The sequence below is a fragment of the Oryx dammah genome, unplaced genomic scaffold (genome assembly GCF_014754425.2).
Source record: "Oryx dammah isolate SB20612 unplaced genomic scaffold, SCBI_Odam_1.1 HiC_scaffold_11050, whole genome shotgun sequence".
Taxonomy (NCBI): Eukaryota; Metazoa; Chordata; class Mammalia; order Artiodactyla; family Bovidae; genus Oryx; species Oryx dammah.
Genome location: NW_024080444.1, coordinates 11,993,922 through 12,013,937, shown reverse-complemented (window position 1 = coordinate 12,013,937; position 20,016 = coordinate 11,993,922). Strand labels below are relative to the sequence as shown.

General features: G+C 38.9%; 1 protein-coding gene across 1 annotated transcript in view; it reads right to left on the bottom strand.

Moving 5' to 3' along the window:
- LOC120860236 (spermatogenesis associated 6-like protein) overlaps positions 1-20,016 on the bottom strand; it is a 57,178-nt gene that overhangs the window by 5,309 nt on the left and 31,853 nt on the right. The window contains exons 7-11 of the mRNA XM_040236028.1: positions 17,337-17,414; positions 15,346-15,585; positions 10,756-10,858; positions 5,295-5,329; positions 4,369-4,565 (exon numbers count right to left, since the gene is read on the bottom strand). Of these exons, the coding sequence (XP_040091962.1) occupies positions 4,369-4,565; positions 5,295-5,329; positions 10,756-10,858; positions 15,346-15,585; positions 17,337-17,414 (653 nt within the window). The remainder of the gene's footprint in view (positions 1-4,368; positions 4,566-5,294; positions 5,330-10,755; positions 10,859-15,345; positions 15,586-17,336; positions 17,415-20,016) is intronic.

Below are 20,016 nucleotides of genomic sequence, written 5' to 3'. Positions count from 1 at the left end.
ATGCTTATAACTTAGAAGTGAGAAAAAAGCAGCAATATACAAAACAGTGTGCAGAGTGTAGTTTCAATGTCTTTATTAAACCTACACCTAAGGAAAGCGCCAGGAATAAAAACAGCCAAGATGTTAAAAATGGTCTGTGTCTGGGTGTGTATTCCTTTTCTTCTCTGTACTTTACTATTTTAGATATTTCTCCAAAGAACAAACCCTGCTTTTATATTTTAAAAATGTAATGCAAAACTTTTTAATACAAAATTTAATCCCTACTGTTTCCACCATAAGGATCTTATTTTATGTTATTTCCTTTAGGCCCTCCAGACATAAATTTAACCACAGGTCTTAACAGTGTCTTCTGGTTCCTCAAACATGAAGCATTTTCTCCCTTTCACAGGCACTTTACAGGACTTCTCCCTTGGGTAGAATGCTGCCACCCACAACCCCCACCCCACTTGTATTGAGTCCTTACCACCCATCAGAGCTCAGTTTAGTTATTGATTTCTCAGGAAAAGTTCCTTCCTATAGAGGAGGTCAGCTTCCCTATTTCATGCACTTAGAGACAATTCATCCCTTATTCATAGCACTTTCCCCAGTGGATATTTTGTCATTATTTGGTTAATGTCTGTCTTCCTCCTAGGATGAAATTGGGAGTAAGACTCCTAGGCTAATAGCTCATCTCAGGGCTCTGTGGGTACTGAACACCTAATGGGAATTTACTACAGGAATCCCTACTATCAGGAATCCCTGAGCATGTCTTACAGAACAGAAGATAAGGAAATTGCTTGTTAAAAATCCCTCTCTGTTTGCATCCTGCCTTATTGATTAAGCTTGCTTTAGTTTTTTTTTTTGTTGTTGTTGTTGTTCTTTTTCCCTTCCTTAATTGCATACCCTCCAAGCTTCACATAGCCTAGGAAATATATCACAAGACTCCTTAATATCCTTACAGATAAAGCCTCTGACATTATGGATCACTCTAGTAATGGTGGGCTTAAGTTATTCTCCAAGAACATGGAGTTTGATCCTGTTTGATTCAAGCTGGCTAAGACTGGTTGGGATCACTGATCCTAAAACTGTGTCCGCACAGACATCTGATGAATAATTCTTTTACATCAGAGGGCCAAAAACTCCACCCTCAAATCATGCCAAGCTCCTCCACTTTTGAACACATACCCCATGAAGAAGCATGTAACCTAGATATGCCTGGGTAAAGCACTGATTACTTCACCTTTTCTCAACCTCCAATGGCATTTCCTTGACCTCCAACCACCTTTCCTCATGCCTAAGACCTCATTGCTTCTTTATCCCATAAATATCTCCACCCCATGCCTTCGGGGAAGCCGATCTGAGACTTGTTCTCCCATCTCCTTACTTGACTGCCTTGTGAATAAATACTTTCTCTGCTACAAACCTCAGCAACCCCGCGTTGGGCTTGCTGTACACAGAGCAAACGAATCTGCAATGAAACCCAGTGTTCAGGGCTACCTCTGTGATTACATTAAGATCAATGGGGAATGGATTCTTCCCCAAGAATACAAAGGAAAGGAAAGTGAAGTCGCTCAGTCCTGTCTGACTCTTTGCAACCCCATGGACTGCAGCCTACCAAGCTCCTCTGTCCATGGGATTTTCCAGGCAATAGTACTAGAGTGGATTGCCATTTCCTTCTCCAGGGGATCTTCCCAACTCAGGGATCGAACCCAGGTCTCCCACATTGTAGACAGACGCTTTACCGTCTGAGGCACCAGGGAAGTCTGAACAGCTGTCTTTACTCAGAACAACTGTCTTAAAAATAGTATTTTCAGTGCCACTTCCCTGGAGGTTAAGGTGACAAACTATCCTGGTTGGCCCAGAACCGAGAGCTTTCCCAGAATGCAGGACTTTCAGGGCTAAAGCCAGGATGGTCTTAGGCAAACCAGATGACCTTTGTGTGACTATGCTATGCTTTTCCCTGATCAAGGCCTTATTTACAAAATCACAATCTGGTTAGATTCAAATTTATCAGTTTAGAGTGACTTTGGACACACAGAATTTGCTGACTCATCAGAGATAAGTGATTGAGAAGAGATAAGTGATTGTCATCATTCTACAGTTCAACTGTGCTAATTCCTGTGGCTGACTTGCAAAAGCTGCCACTTGCCATTTCCTCCTCCAGGGAAACTTCCCAACCCAGGGATCGAACTCATGTCTCTTATGTCTCCTGCATTTGCAGGCGGGTTCTTCACCACTAGTACTACCTGGGAAGGCTTCCAACTGAGCTCCAATTCTTTAGTTTGGTTTCCACAGCACCCCTCTGACTATCAGCCTTGGCACCCACTCATCCCCCAGGCTGCTCTAACTTCTAGAAGCTGATAGCACTCCTTGCCTTCTCACCTTCCATTCCTCCCCTCCATTAACTATCATAATCCAATCCCCTCCCCTCCAGGCCCCCATGAAAATGCCACCTCCTCCATGAAACATTCCAGAGTACCATCCTTCTCCTTTGTACTCTGATAGCATTTTGTCTGTACTGTTCTCAAAGTTCTGCCCTGTAGAAAGTTCTCTGTGTACATTAAAAAAAAAAAAAAATCCTCTGCTAGGTTGGAAGTTCTCAGAGATGAGAAGAAATGTCTTAAATGTTAACATTTCTATCTGAGGCCTAACAGGTTGACTATCTGTTTCCCTTCTGAGGCATGATATTTTTCCCATGTCAGCAAATATTTATTAAATGTCTACTAAATACCATGAATTAGTAACTGATTCTTCATGTGTCTTTGTGGGTTTTTTTTGGCCACATCACACAACATGCAGAATCTTAAATTTCCCAACCAGGGACTGGGACTGAACCCACGCCCCCAGCAGTGGAAGCTCAAAGTCTTAAGCCCTGGACCACCAGGAAAGTCTCCAACTGTATTATTTAGATGGAAATTACTCTCAAAACTTAACAATGCAGAATAAAGCAGACTGGCCTATCCTTCATTCAAACCAACTATCTTGAAAATATTATCTTTGGTGCTACTTCCTTAGAGCTATGACCAACTGTCCTGGTTTGCCTGGGACCAAGAAGTTTCCCAGAATGCATGACATTCATGGTTAAAATCAGGACAGTTTGGGGCAAAACTGGATGGTTAATCACATTAGTAGAGAATGTAGATTGGAAAATAAAGGTTCCTGCTCTCAATCTCTGGTCTGCCCTCCAGACACATGCAATCAAGGTTTGGTGTGTATATGATGATGATATAAATAAGCCAACAAACCATGTCTAGAAAAATAGAAAGAAACTATACCCACATATTAATCATGCTTGTCTTTGGGTGGTAGGACTGATAGGTGATTTTTTTTACTCCTTTTCATTTTTCTATAATTTCCAAACTTTCTATAGTGAGTTCTTTTATACTAGTGAAATCAAAAGCTGGGATTCTAATATTCAGTTCAGTTCAGTCGCTCAGTCGTGTTTGACTCTTTGCGACCCCATGAACTGCAGGAAGCCAAGCCTCCCTGTCCATCACCAACTCCCAGAGTTTACCCAAACTCACGTCCATTGAGTCGGTGATGCCATCTAACCATCTCATCCTATGTCGACCCCTTCGCCTCCTGCCTTCAATCTTTCCCAACATCAGGGTCTTTTCAAATGAGTTAGCTCTTCACATCAGGTGGCCAAAGTATTGGAGTTTCAGCTTCAACATCAGTCCTTCCAATGAACACCCAGGACTGATCTCCTTTAGGATGGACTGGTTGGATCTCCTTGCAGTCCGAGGGACTCTCAAGAGTCTTCCCTAACACCACAGTTCAAAAGCATCAATTCTTCGGTGCTCAGCTTTCTTCACAGTCCAACTCTCACATCCATACATGACCACTGGAAAGACCATAGCCTTGACTAGACGGACCTTTGTTGGCAAAGAAATGTCTCTGCTTTTTAATATGCTGTCTAGGTTGGTCATAACTTTCCTTCCGAGGAGTAAGCGTCTTTTAATTTCATGGCTGCAATCACCATCCACAGTGATTTTGGAGCCCCCAAAAATAAAGTCAGCCACTGTTTCTACTGTTTCCCCATCTATTTGCCATGAAGTGATGGGACGGGATGCCATGATCTTAGTTTTCTGAATGCTGAGCTTTAAGCCAACTTTTAATGACAGATAATAATGGAGAAATAAATAGTATCTATGCCAACTGAGCTGCCTATCCCATTTTCAACAAACATTCTGAGATATGCTTTCCAGAGGTAAGAGAAAAATCTCAATTCTTACTTCTAGCATTATTTTTCAAGGAATAATAATGTTTCATGTCAAGCTGCTCCAGCTGAATATTCCTAAGGAAGCAAACTGATAAAATGACCTGACTTTTACTCCTGTCAGACCACAAGTCACTCTTCTAGCAAAGAGATGGGTGTTGGCTGCTGACCTTTCTCGGAGAAGGTGCTGATCCAGAAGAGGGCTGGGAGATCTGGAGTGCTGGGAGGTGTCAAATGAAGTTTCCTGGTGAAAATCAGCATCCCCTTGGTTACTGTAACTGGGCAAAGGCTTTCCAAACTTACTTGAATCTAAAGATGATGGTGATTCATTCCTTAAAACAATCCGTTCATCTGGCTCTTTGATAACCTGAGTGACAATGTGCATTCATCTTTAGTTATAGCTTTTGCTTTTGTTTGCTTAATTTAGAGCTTGGGGTTGGGTGGGACAAGGAAGAGAACTGGGGGCAAGAAGACAGAATACCTGTCCCCAGGATCTCCTGCAAATACAAGAGGAGTGGGAGCAGAGAAGACTAGAGACAAAATGCTCAGGAGTCAAGGGAAAGGAAAGATAACCAAATTCATTTGGAATATATTAACAAGCCAAAATAAACTCATGCTCTGAATTTTGATTTGTGAGGACTAGGGATTATTGCATTGGGAAAGAAAAAATTTTTAGACAAAATATTTAAAGGCTATGTCAAAGGAAGCTGAGAGTACTCCATTTTCTTTGCATATATCCATTGTCATGTTGTAACATGGAAGCTTGCACCTTCACCTGAACAAGCCAATCAGACTTTAAGAACAAGTGATTGACCACCTCTCTAGATTCAATTCGATAAAAAGCAATGACAATTACTACTGATAAAGTAGGTATTGAACCTACATACACTTTCACTGGTGACTCATCCTACAAATGAAAGGAGTTTATATGAGGGGAAAAAACCAACTAAAGCAAAGCAACTCAAGTTAAACTACAGCAATTCCACAAGCAACATGAGCTAGAAATGTATTTTCAACTGCTCATGGGAGAAAGCACAATAATTGACATTATATAGCTGGTAATAAATCATTTTACAAATGCTACTTCTAAAATTACCTTCACGTTGGCTCCAAAGTTGTCAAGAGAAGACGCTAGAAGAAAGAGAAACAGGTGTTTCAATGACTCATTATTACCAGTTACTCCTAAAGCTGCTATTAAATTTATTGCACAGCAGTACAAAAACATTACACAATGAATGAATTATTAGAGAACTTAAATGATCCCTTGTAAATCATACCATCACTTTTAATTCTCCCTGAAGTCACAGAAATTCTGAGTTTTTTCTGTCCTCTTGAGGTAAACAATAACGTTATATTAATGGCAGTATATATGGATATAAGAAGGGTAAAAGTGAGTCTAAAGTGAAGCAACAAGTTCAGTAGCCCTTGGGCAGCTCGGAAAACACATTTGCCCAGGTGTCCACTGCCTAAAAGAAAACCATGTGGCTCAATATAAAATTCAAAACCTCTGCCTCTCTGGCATTCCCTTTATATTAGGTTTACATAAAATCCTACTTACACAGAAACTCTGAGTATACTTGTCCAAGACAGACAAAAACGAATACATGAAGGCTTGAAAAAACAACACAGCAAAAGTGAAAATCATTATGATTACAATAAGTAGATCTAATACCAGAAAATGATGAGAATTACTAGAAGTAATAAATACACAGACAAAACCAAGACTAAATGGGATTGTTCCAGATTGAAAATAAAATGCTTTTGACATGAGTATTTGCAAGGCTATGCTAAGACCACCATGGCTTCCCCCAGCTGACTGGGACTGAGGCAGTGACAAGGGACTGCTGATTCCCCTATGCCACTAGTGATAAGAAGGAAGATATAAAAAGGGATTTTTTTTAAGCATGTGAATTGTCATATTCTCTAGGCATGCATGTATGTATGTGGCCATCTTGTCCCAAAAGCTCTCTTCTACCATACTCCCAGCTGAGCAGGGAATCAGTAGTGCAAAGGCCCTTTTTAGCTATAGCCACAAACCTGCCCTTTTGCCTAGGAAGCCCCTTGCTACTGATCCCAGGGGGCTTGCCCTTGTTCCCTTGCTTCTCAAAGTGTTGTCCATGGACCAGCAGCATCGGTATCACCTGGAAGCTTGTTAGAAAAGGATTCCAGGTCCCCCCTCAGCCCTATGGAATCAGAATCTGCAGTTGTTAGAAAAGGATTCCAGGACCCCCTCAGCCCTATGGAATCAGACTCTGCAGTTGTTAGAAAAGGATTCCAGGTCCCCCCTCAGCCCTATGGAATCAGAATCTGCAGTTGTTAGAAAAGGATTCCAGGTCCCCCCTCAGCCCTATGGAATCAGAATCTACAGTTGTTAGAAAAGGATTCCAGGTCCCCCCTCAGCCCTATGGAATCAGACTCTGCAGTTTTACAAGACACCCAGGTGATTCAAATGCACAGTGAAGTTGGAGAAGCACTGCTTTATTCTACCTTAGGCCCGGATGAGTGAGCTGACAGGTGACCTAAGGAAAGGTCTAGCTTGGAAGCTACAGGGATTCCAAGGATCTGAGCCCCGAGGTCTGAACGTCTTCTCTAAATGTAGGTGTGCCAAAAACTTGATGTGTGACCTGTACACACTCTGTAACCTCTCTGGAACCTTAGTTCTCCACCTGCCAGGATTAAGAAGAGACAAAGGCCGAGACTGATGTGATACATGACCCCATTGTTATTTAGCTAGCATTAAGCCCAGCTGTCCTCCCCAGGGAAGGACACTTTCTGTTGCTTTATTTCACGGTAATGGGGAAGACAGTGCTATTTTTATGGGCTACATGGGTGATTTTCAATCTAAATAACAGAGAAGATGAAGCATTTTCTGCCTCACATTCCATCACCTGTCTTTGACTTGTTGCTACAAAACAGTCACCGTGATCCAAGAGAATACTGGCTTGAGTTATCACAAGAAACTGTGCAGCCCCTTAAAAGTAGAAACCTTTCAGGCTAAGATAGAAAACCTGTTGTCAGGGATGGTATAAGTCCAGGTCAGGAGAATGGGCTATGACCATCCCTTTCTAGCCTAAGAATTAATTCAGAAATGGTTGAAATTCACTGCCATGACATTCAGTACTGACACAGGTTCATGTATTTCACTCATAAAGTTCAGTTGAGTTAAAGTTCAGTTCAGTCACTTAGTCGTGTCTGACATTTTGCAACCACAAGGACTGCAGCACGCCAGGCTTCCCTGTCCATTACCAAAACCAGGAGCTTGCTCAAACTCATGTCCAGTGAGTCAGTGATGCCATCCAACCATCTTACCCTCTGCTGTCCTCTTCTCCTCCTGCCTTCAATCCTTCTCATCATCAGGGTCTTTTCCAATGAGTCAGTTCTTTACATCAGGTGGCAAAAGGATTAGAGCTTCAGAATCAGTCCTTCCAATGAATATCCAGGGCTGATTTCCTTTAGGATTGATTGGTTTGATCTCCCCGCTGTCCAAGGGACTCTCAAGAGTCTTCTCCAACACCACAGTTCGAAAGCATCAATTCTTTGGTGCTCAGCTTTCCTTATGGTCTAACTCTCACATCCATACATGAATACTGGAAAAACCATAGCTTTGACTAGACAATCTTTGTCAGCAAAGTAATGTCTCTGCTTTTTAATATGCTGTCTAGGTTTATCATAGCTTTTCTTCCAAGGAACAAGTGTCTTTTAACTTCATGGCCGCAATCACCAACTGCAGTGATTTTGGAGCCCAGAAAAGAAAGTATGTTACTGTTTCCGTTGTTTCCCCATCTATTTGCCATCAAGTGATGGGACTGGATGCCATGATCTTAGTTTTCTGAATGTTGAACTTTAAGCCAGGTTTTCACTCTCCTCTTTCACTTTCATCAAGAGGCTCTTTAGTTCCTCTTAACTTTCTGCCATAAGGGTGGTGTCATCTGCATATCTGAGGTTATTGATATTTCTCCCAGCAATCTTGATTCCAGCTTGTCCTTCTTCCAGCCCAGCATTTCACATGATGTACTCTGCATATAAATTAACAAGTAGGGTGACAATATACAGCCTTGATGTACTCCTTTCCCAGTTTGGAACCAGTCCATTGTTTCATGTATGGTTCTAACAGTTGCTTCTTGACAGACATACAGATTTCTCAGGAGACAGGTCAGGTGGTCTGGTGTTCCCATCTCTTGAAGAATTTTCCAGTTTGTTGTGATCCACACAAAGGCTTTGGCATAGTCAATGAAGCACAGGTAGATGTTTTTCTGGAACTCTCTTGCTTTTTCTATGATCCAACAGATGCTGGCAATTTAATCTCTGGTTCCTCTGCCTTTTATAAATCCTGCTTGAATATCTGGAAATTCTCGATTCATGTACTGTTGAAGCCTGGCTTGGAGAATTTTGAGCATTACTTTGCTAGCATGTGAGATGAGTGCAATTGTGTGGTAGTTTAAACATTCTTTGGCATTGCCTTTCTTGGGATTGAAATGAAAACTGACATTTTCCAGTCCGGTGGCCACTGCTAAGTTTTCCAAATTTGCTAGCTATTGAGTACAGCACTTTCAAAGAATCATCTTTTAGGATTTGAAATAGCTCAGCTGGAATTCCATCACCTCCACTAGCTTTGTTCATAGTGATGTTTCCTAAGACCCACTAGACTTTGCATTCTAGGATGTCTGGCTATAGGTTAGTGATTACACCATTGTGGTTATCTGGGTCATTAAGATCTTTTTTGCATAGTTCTTCTGTGTATTTGCCACCTCTTCTTAATATTTTCTGCTTCTGTTAAGTCCATACCATTTCTGTCCTTTACTGTGTCCATCTTTGCATGAAATGCTCCCTTGGTATCTCTGATTTTCTTGAAGAGATCTCTAGTCTTTCCCATTCTGTTGTTTTCCTCTATTTCTTTGCACTGATCACTGAGGAAGGCTTTCTTATCTCTCCTTGCTATTCTTTGGAACTCTGCATTCAGATGGGTATATTTTTCCTTTTCTCCTTTGCCTTTAGCTTCTCTTCTTTTCACAACTATCTGTAAGGCCTCCTCAGACAACCATTTTATCTTTTTGTAATTCTTCTTCTTGGGGATGGTTTTGATCACAGCATCCTGTACAATGTTACGAACCTCCATCCATAGTGCTTCAGGCACTCTATCAGATCTAATCTTTTGAATCTATTTGTCACTTCCACTGTATAATCCTAAGGGATTTGATTTAGGTCATACTGAGTGGTCTAGTGGTTTTCCCTACTTTCTTCAATTTAAGTCTGAATTTGGCAATAAGGAGTTCATGATCTGAGCCTTAGTCAGCTCCCGGTCTTGTTTTGCTAACTGTACAGAGCTTCTTCATCTTCAGCTGCAAAGAATATAATCAATCTTATTTCTGTATTGACCATCTGGTGATGTCCATGTGTAGAGTCATCTCTTGTGTTGTTGGAAGAGAGTGTTTGCTATGACCAGTGTGTTCTCTTGTTGTAACTCTGTTAGCCTTTGCCTTGCTTCATTTTCTACTCCAAAACCAAACTTGCTTGCTACTTGACTGTTACAGGTATCTCTTCCTGCTTTTGCATTCCAGTCCTCTATCATGGATAGGATATCTGTTTTTGGTGTTAGTTCTAGAAGGTCTTATAGGTCATCATAGAACCGTTCAACTCCAGCTTCTTTGGCATTAGTGGTTGGGGCATAGGCATGGATTACTGTGATACTGAATGGTTTGCCTTGGAAATGAACAGACCACCAAGAGGATGTCTTAACCTAGAAATTCTTAATGTATGATCCAGGGCCTCCCCATGGGTCCCCAAGACCTTTTAGGAACTCTGCAAGGTCAAAACTATTCTCCTAATAGTAAGACATATTCTGTCTTTTTCATTCTCATTCTTTTATGACTATATAACACAGTTCTCCAAAAGCTATATGATATGTCATGATATCACCACTCTGATGGCTAATGTGTGCTTGTATATTCTTGTGTTTTATAAATTCCTAAGTTTAATGTCTAATGCTAATTGTTGATAGATATCATTCACATACAGAAAAGCTCAGTGTGGCTCTCAATAATACTTAGCATAAAAGGGTCCTGAAATCTAAATGTCTGAGATCCCCTGCCTTAACCTCACTGTTTCAGAGAGAACTGGCTCTCCTCCTTGCTGACATGCAATCTTGTAAAAGAAGTGTTGCCTCTCCTGATCTCCATCAACTCCTTACTGCATCCTATCCTAAGAAATGGCAAGTCTTATTTGTTAGCTATCTGTGGTGCCTTTTCAAGGAGATCCCCTCAAGACAAGATATTCTCTGCTTTTCCAACAGTCACAACCAGAACACACTCAGTGGTGACACTCCTTGGGGGAAGTCTCCCCAGTTCCTCCTAGGGAAACTCTGAAACAGAAGGCATCTCTGCTGATGACTCTGCTCGTGGGAACCCCCTCCCTGGAAACTCCCAGTGACAGGGCACCTGAGAATTAGGCCCTGAGTTTCCAGACAAATGTGTGATTCCTCAGAATGAAAGAAGACTTAGAGGTAGGATGCATTTGTTCCCATGGGGATACTACACAGGAGTAACAAGAAAATCAAATACCTCTTCTCACTGGAAATGGAAAGGTTGAAAAGTTAGGTTTTCTTCTAGACTTCTGGGAATGATGCTGTGAACTGTTCTCACCAAAGGGCTTTGCACTGTCCACCTGAAAGGAAAGGAATGAGACCTGAACCCACTGTAGCTTGTATTAATCTCTCCTCATTCCCTGTAATACCTTTCTCCCCTTCAATCACAGTCATGCAGGTGAGAAAAGAGAAGGTTGAGTACAGATTAAATCACAGCCTCTGAGTATATAAAATGTTATAACCAAACCTGTTTGTCCCTACTTTCACTGAGGTTAGAACACAAAGATATGGGCTAATATGACACAGATCATATTCTAATCACTGGTAAGGCCAGTAAAGAGCAAGTGGAGTTTGTTTAACATTCTTTTAAAACAGGATAGCTTCATATTCTGAGCAGTAGTGGCCTAGGTGGGGTCCTCCCTGAAGACAAGGAATTTTCATAAGGTGATCTTTCAGCCTTCCACATCCCCTTTCAGTCTGAGTGTCTATATCCTTGAAAAAAAGAACACTGGTGACTGTATTATTTTAGTTAAGGTGACCACATTTTCCTACATTCAACAACATGATCAACAGGTCAAAATACTTGAAATAGAGACCCTTCTAGAATGTCTATGACATACAGTTGCTTAATTTTCTTTGTAAAAACTTTGTGTTTTTTTTTTTAATGTCAAGAAGTCATGTTATACTATTATTCTTCATTCTACTACAAGAAATAATTTTATTAGAATTTACAATCTTGACAACATCAGGTCCTCTACATTTTAATTTTTCTACTTAAACATCAGATATCATCAGGAAATCTAGCTAAATAAAAGAGTTAATATCTATAAGCCCTTAGGAAAGAGCTTGGCACATAGTAAAGACTGTATATGAATTTGTTAAATAAAAGTAGCATGTAAATTTTAATTCCTTAAGAAAACTTCCAACATTTTAAGGTTATTTAGTTCATAATGGTATACACTAAAGTTGTATATTTTATTAAAATATATATCAAATAGAATAAATCAGACACAATATACTCAATTTAACAATATTTGTATGAAACTATGTTTAGAGTGCTAGATTTTGCCAGACATTTTTACAGGTTACCTGAAGAAAACACCTATCCTGTATTTTCTAGCCAAACAACATCTCCATTCTACCTGCAAACCAATGCTATAACCAGTCATCTGAAAAGCACCTTGACTTTGGGATTTACCATGTTTCATTTCTTGTGTCTAATATACAAACATCACACAGGTAATTCTGAGTCAAATTATCAACTTGACAATAATATCAATCATTAACATCCTGGAGAATAAATGAACTACAATATGGAACAGAGTTCATGAAAAACAGGAACTATATTCATTGAAAAGTTGCAGGATATAAAATTAACACACAGAAATCCCTTGATTCCTGTACACTAACAATGAAAGAACAGAAAGAGAAATTAAGGAAACAATTCCATTCACCATTGCAATGAAAAGAATAAAATATGTAGGAATAGATCTACCTAAAGAAACAAAAGACCTATATATAGAAAACTATAAAACAGTGATAAAAGAAATCAAAGATGACACAAATAGATGGAGAAATATACCATGTTCATGGATTGGAAGAATCAATATAGTAAAAATGAGTATATTACCCCAAAGCAACCTATAGATTCAATGCAATCCCTATCAAGCTACCAACAGTATTTTTCAGAGAATTGGAACAAATAATTTCACAATTTGTATGGAAATACAAAAAACCTCATATAGCAAAAGCAATCTTGAAAAATAAGAATGGAACTGGAGGAATCAATCTGCCTGACTTCAGACTATACTGCCTGCCTGTAGACTATACTACAAAGCTACAGTCATCAAGACAGTATGGTACTAGCACAAAGACAGAAAAATAGATCAATGGAACAAAATAGAAAGCCCAGAGATAAATCCATGCACCTATGGATACCTTATCTTTGACAAAGGAGGCAAGAATATACAATGGAGAAAAGACAATCTCTTTAACAAGTGGTGCTGGGAAAACTGGTCAACCACCCATAAAAGAATGAAACTAGAATACTTTCTAACACCATACACAAAAATAAACTCAAAATGGATTAAAGATCTAAATGTAAGACCAGAAACTAAAACTCCTAGAGGAAAACATAGGCAAAACACTGACATAAATCACAGCAGGATCCTCTATGACTCACCTCCCAGAGTAATGGAAATAAAAGCAAAAATAAACAAGTGGGACCTAATTAAACTTAAAGGCTTTTGCATAAAGAAAGAAACTATAAGCAAGGTAAAAAGACAGCCTTCAGAACAGGAAAAAATAATAGCAAACAAAGCAATTGACAAAGAATTAATCTCAAATATATACAAGCAACCCCTGCAGCTCAATTCTACAAAAATAAATGACCCAATCAAAATATGGGCCAAAGAACTAAACAGACATTTCTCCAGAGAAGACATACACATGAAAAGATGCTCAACATCACTCATTATTAAAGAAATGCAAATCAAAACCACAATGAGGTACCATCTCACGCTGGTTAGAATGGCTGCTATCAAAAAGTCTGCAAACAATAAATGCTGCAGAGTGAGGAGAAAAGAAAACCCGCTTACATTGTTGGTGGGAATGCAAACTAGTACAGCCATTATGGAGAACAGTGTGGAGATTCCTTAAAAAACTGGAAATAGAACTGCCATACAACCCAGCAATCCCACTGCATACACACTGAGGAAACCAGAATTGAAAGAAACACATGTACCTCAATGTTCATTGCAGCACTGTTTACAATAGCCAGGGCATGGAAGCAACCTAGAGGTCCACTGGCAGACAAATGGATAAGAAAACTGTGGTACATATACACAATGGAATATTACTCAGCTATTAAAAAGAATGCATTTGAATCAGTTCTAATGAGGTGGATGAAACTGGAGCCTATTATACAGAGTGAAGTAAGCCAGAAAGAAAAACACCAATACAGTATACTAACGGATATATATACAGAATTTAGAAAGAAGGTAACGATAACCCTGTACGTGAGACAGCAAAAGAGACACAGATGTATTGAACAGTCTTTTGGACTGTGGGAGAGGGCGAGGGAGGGATGATATGGGAGAATGGCATTGAAACATGTAAAATATCATATGTGAAACAAATCGCCAGTCCAGGTTTGATACATGATACAGGGTGCTCGGGGCTGGTGCACTGGGATGACCCAGAGGGATGGGATGGGGAGGGAGGTGGGAGGGGGATTCAGGATGGGGAACACATGTACACTCATGGTGGATTCAAGTCAATGTATGGCAAAACCAATACAATATTGTAAAGTAAAATAAATTAATTAACTTTAAAAAAAAAAAAGAAAAACACCAGTACACATATTATTATTGATAGGATGTGTTCAGGATGGGGTACACATGTACACCTATGGTGGATTCATGTCAATGTATGGCAAAAACTACTATAATATTGTAAAGTAATTAGCCTCCAATTAAAATAAATAAATTAAAAAAAGAAAAACAGGAACTAATGCTAGAAGTGTTTTTAACATAATAAAAACATGTAACTGTAAAGAAATGAATCTGCATACACAGTATAATTTTGTGGGAAAAAATAAGGCCTTATGAATATCAAAAAAAGTCAAAAGAAAATGTATCAAATTAAACAATGATTTTATTATTCTAGTGAACCTATGGGTAATTTTTTTTCATAACTCTTCTGTATTTTCCTTTACTTTTATAGTAGTCAAAAAAAATTAAGACTATGAAAACAAGTGTGGTTAAATTTGCCCACTACTTCCTGATGGCTAAATCTAATATAACTTTAATTAAGGACTTTGACTATGGCATATCATTACTTCTTCCTGCAGCCACATGTTTCCTACTCTTAAAGTGCGGCCCGGTGAATTCCCTAATGGTGCAGTGGTAGAGAATCCGCCTTGCAGTGCAGGGGACACGGGTTTGATCCCTGGTCAGGGAACTAAGATCCCACATACCATGGAACGACTAAGCCCATGCACTGCAGCTAGAGAGTCCATGCACCACAATGAAAAGATCCCTCATGACTCAACAAAGAGCTCGCATGCCACAACCAAGACTGGAGGCAGCCAAATAAATATATATATATTTTAAAAAGCTGGCCACTGAACAATGATCTTACTATGAAAACTCAAGCAGTTTTCTTAAAACTGATGAGGCTTTAGTTTCAGATTTGTACAGAGTATGTGCCAGCCTTTGATATGAATCTTCTACTACTGTCAGTTCATTGATCTTCCTGGATAGTGGCAGGTTATGCCACTATAGTATGGAGATAACACTATTAATAATTAAATTTATTTTTAATTTTAAAATTAAAAATAGGGATAGCAGACATTTACTCAGCAAGTCCTCTGTACAAGACATCTTTATAGGAGTTTCCTGAAAATAACTCTAGGAAATGAACATAATTTAATCATAATTATTATTAAATTTTATTTCCTCTATTTATTTACTTACACATCTGTTATCATGGCTCAACCTTCCTTTATTCCATCCTCATTCACACCCTTACCATTCCAAAGGACTCTGAAAAATAATTTTAGGCTCACGTGTCTTACTACAAACGGAGGTTTTCTTTCTCCAGGTATTTTGAAAGTATATCCAAGGTTCAGCTGAGCTGGCTGGTCCTGGAAGAAACGCCTGGTGCAATATGGAGAGAGTGGCCGGGACTGCATGCCTGGGGACACTCTGTCGAGATTACTCTCCCTTGGTTTCATCTTTACACAACTCAAGGGGAATTTTGGTCCATTTGGTGTAGATAAAGGCCTTCGTGACTTACATCTTTCTTCCTGAAACCCAAAGAAGAGACAATATTTTTAAAGCAGAAAGCTCAATCAGAATATAACTGTATTTAACTGAACTAAGGTAGAAGATTTAACATCTCAGATTTATAAAACGTGAACTCAGGGAAGGGCATTTTAAAATTTTTCTTCCGGTCAGCTTAGTATCACTAGTAGATTTAAATTATTAACAGTGAGATTTGCAACTTCCCTGGTGGTCCAGTGGTTGAGAATCCAGCTGCCAATGCAGGGGACATGGGTTTGACCCCTGGTCCAGGAAGATCCCACATGCTACGGAACAACTAAGCCCATGCGTAGCTACTGAGCCCAGATGCCCCAGAGCCCATGCTCTGCAGCAAGAGAAGCCACCACAATGAGAATCCAACATGCACCAACCAAGACTCAGTGCAGCCAAAATGTAACAAAATTTTTTTTTTTTTTTTTAATTAAAATTTTTTAAAAAAAGAAATTTAAAGTGAGTTTTATTTGTATTATGAGAAAGCTGGAAAGTATCAGACACCTCCATGCCCCATCAGATGATTGACAGATACACAAATACAGCGAGAGAGGGAGACAGAGAATTTGGCATATACTTGGGTTCAGCAATTTCACCTCAAGCAATTTATTTTAAGGAAAAAGTATGGCTGTATGTATAGCTATGGAAATTTTTAGAACAATTAAAAAATTAGAAGCCAGCTATACTGGTGAGTAAGCACTTTTCTCTCAGCTCCAAACCCACCTTTCTATACTCAATTTTATGATACTGAACCCGCCACTGCAAATCCCCTTCTGCTTTCCTAGCTGTTCTGTTAGGCTCCACCACTAGACGGCGCTAGAGGAAGACTGCCAGACTAGAGAAGGAGAGAGATCACACAAGATCTGCACATTACGAGATTAAAACAAGATTAACAAAATGGAATGGAAGAAAAAGAGCAATAAACTGAAAAGTCACTGGGCAAATTTAAACAGACTGGAGAAAACAGTGAGTAAATAAGAAGAGACTAAAAAGCAGCTATTGCCTTCCTGAAAATTAATCACTGGTTTTCCATTGATGAGTTACAGTGCTCAGGGGATTAATGGATTTGCACAGATTAATGACCCTGCTTCTTCAGTACCCCTAAATCCAAAGCTCACATTTTCAAGGTTTATTCTAGGACCCCATGTGAGGTCTACAAACTATATTCATTAATTCTCTGTATCATTTTAGAAAGGATTTTGCATGGTTGCAAAATTATGGGCAACGGGGTAAAATAAAAACAGGAAGAAATTAGTGTGAAGGGGAAATCAGGGCTGAACAAGCAAAATGAAGGTAGTGCTCAAGAATGCCCCAAGACTCTCACTGTTACCAAAAAAAAAAAAGAACCCTCACTGTTACCAAAGAGGGGGCCCCAAATACAACTCTGACCTTCAGCCTCAGCACAAGAAAGAAGGAAACACTACTGTTGATAAAATCAAGAGTAAATGTTATAAAACAACAACAACAAAAACTAACTAGACTACAGGTCAAGCTTGTGACTGTAGCTTCTGGATCATGCTGTTCCACCAATTATGCCATGATGAATACCTGCCAAACATCATCACTCTAATGTGACAGGCTGAACAAGAAATTTGACTATATAAATTCAAACCTAGCAATAAGTCTCCAGGTTTCTGTCTGTCCAGTTGCATCTAAACTTGGTAACCCAAGCTGAGGTTGAAATTCTTTAAATTTGTAGAGAAATCCCTGACATTTCTATCTCTGGATTCTTTATTATACTTACAAAAAATCTGTTTCTATGCAGAAACACACGTTCTCTGATGGCTGTCCTTGTAGAAAACTCTATTTTAGGAGCAATGCCCTGAAAATAAAAGAAAAAAATAAAATTATTGAAAAGAAGGTCTTTACTCATCCTATCCTAATGTGAAATTATCCAAGAACCTAAATGCTCTTTTGTGTAGCCAGCATAATCTACACACATTGTCTAAAATATATACCTAACAAATATATATATACATATTATATAATAGAATATTATTCAGCCTTTAAAGAGAAGGAAATCCTGCCATTTGTGACAGCACAGAAGAAACTAGAGGACACTATACTAAATGAAATAAGCCAGACACAAAAAGATAAACACTGCATATTTCACTTATATGTGGAATCTGAAATAGTCAAACTCAAAGAAACAGCTAATAGAATGCTGGTTGCCATGAGCTGGAGGATGAGGGGAAAAGGGAAAAGTAAAGTCAAAGGATATAAAATTTCAGTTAGGCAAAATGAATATGTTCTAGAAATGGAATGTACAACAATGTGACATAGTTAACAATGCCATTTTTAAAACACTTGTATTGGGGTATAGTTGCTTTGGGCTTCCCTGGTTGCTCAGTGGTAAAGAATCCATCTGCGATGCCAAAGATGCAGGATACCGGGTTCAATCTCTGGGTGGGGAAGATCCCTTGGAGAAGGAATTTGCAACCTACTCCAGTATTCTTGCCTGGAGAATCCTATGGACAGAGGAGCCTAGAGGGCTACCGTCCATGGGGTTGCAAAGAGTCGGAGACCACCGAGTGACTAACACACACACATACATATATTACCTCATTCAACTCTCATAATAACCCTATAAGGGAAGAACTATTATCAGTCCCATTTTACAGAGGAAGAAACTAAGGTACACGGAGATAAGTAATTTACCCAAGATCACACAGCCACTGAGTGACAAAACTGGGCTTGAACCCAGATAACCCGAGTCTATACTTAGCCAGTCTACATGACGCTCCACTTAGCCCAGAGAGGAGGAGGAGGGTCCCCTAACAGTAAGGAACCCTCAGTCTGTAATGCAATCTTGTTCACCTATTTAACCTCAACTCCTGGCGGTGACTTATAGACAATAAGGAGGAATGTATTTTCTTTTTCATATAAGTACTCATTTTAGCATAACGGTTTAGAGCTGAAATTTACAGACTATATCCTGTGCAATCCCCTTAGCAATGGGATGGTGGTAATGATGGTTAGGTCAATAATTGGATTTAATAGTAGGATATTTTTAGAATCACTAAGGAAAAATTTATAAAGGGTACTCAGAGTACCTAAACACTAAGGAAAAATTAAAAATATTAACTAAAAATTAATAATTAAAAACAATATTCTTTCTGCCTAGTTTACAAATTCAGTCTTTACCTAACAACAACAACCAAAAAACACAGATTATAATCTCCCCTCAATATTCTTGACCTCAGCAGGAAAAGGAGGAAAGAAAGGCTGTTAGGGTAACAAGTGAAATGAAAAAAAATATGAAAGTACAAAGAAAAAGTCACATTGTACTGGAGAAAATAAATCTAATTCTTAATGAACTAATAACAGAAAATAAATGAAGTGAATAATTTGTCTGACCTTCCCGTGTCATTTATTCTCATGTCCTATAACATTAATGAAAAGAAATTGGACCCTGGGCTGAAATAAAAATGAGAGAATTAGCATAAGGCAGTGATTGAGTGCAAACTTCAAAGCACAACAGACCAGTGTGAGAATCCTAGATCCACTGCTTACCAGTTCTGTGACTCTGAGTACCCTTTATAAATTCTCCATACCAGCTTCCCCATGCCTAAAATGAGGAAACTAATAGTAGCCAGCTTGCAGGGTTAAAAAAGATTAAATAAGACAATACTCAACACAGGGCCTGGCATCTAGTGAGAATGCAATGAATATCAGCCGTTAGTAAAACTTCAGGAATTTGTTTTATTTTTCCTTATAGAATATTTGAGAGAAATTGAGCTCTCTATCTCTTCACAAATTGTTTAAAATATACTTTAACTTCATTGAAAGAACTGATACTTTACCTCTAATGCATGAAGATCTTCCTCAACAATGTTAAAGCTCTTTCTCTTATGATTACCTGCATTTATGAATAACTACAAATAAAACTTCCTGTAGGTTCTTCTTCCTAATTATGCCTATAAAGTTAAACAGAGATAACATCTGGGAAAATATGAGAAAGTGTCTTTCTTCTTGTCTTGATACTTAGCTGGATACCAGCCCAATGTTTGCAAATGGAATTTATTTAATAGAAAACTTGGGCAAATCAAATTAATGTAAAGAGTATCTCCCACCTAATTCTCACCAGTTTTTAATCCCCTTTCTGCTTCTGAAGAGCAAAATCTCAATAATTCAAAATAATAAAAGCAAGCATCTCACAAGTACCATGGATATAAGTGATACACAAAGAACATCTCTGAGGGAAAAAAAAAAATGACGTCAGTGATATTCACCAGATCTTCAAAGATTATGGAGGGCTTAAAGTTATGCCATCAGGAATTCTGATTAGGAGAACTTTTTTTTTTGACTATGCAGCACAGCTTGCAAGATCTTAGTTCCCAGGGAGTACTTTTGATGAATGCTTGGTGTTTGAAGTATCAGAACTAGAAGTCCTGTCATCATAAACAACATAGAAACAGGGGTTC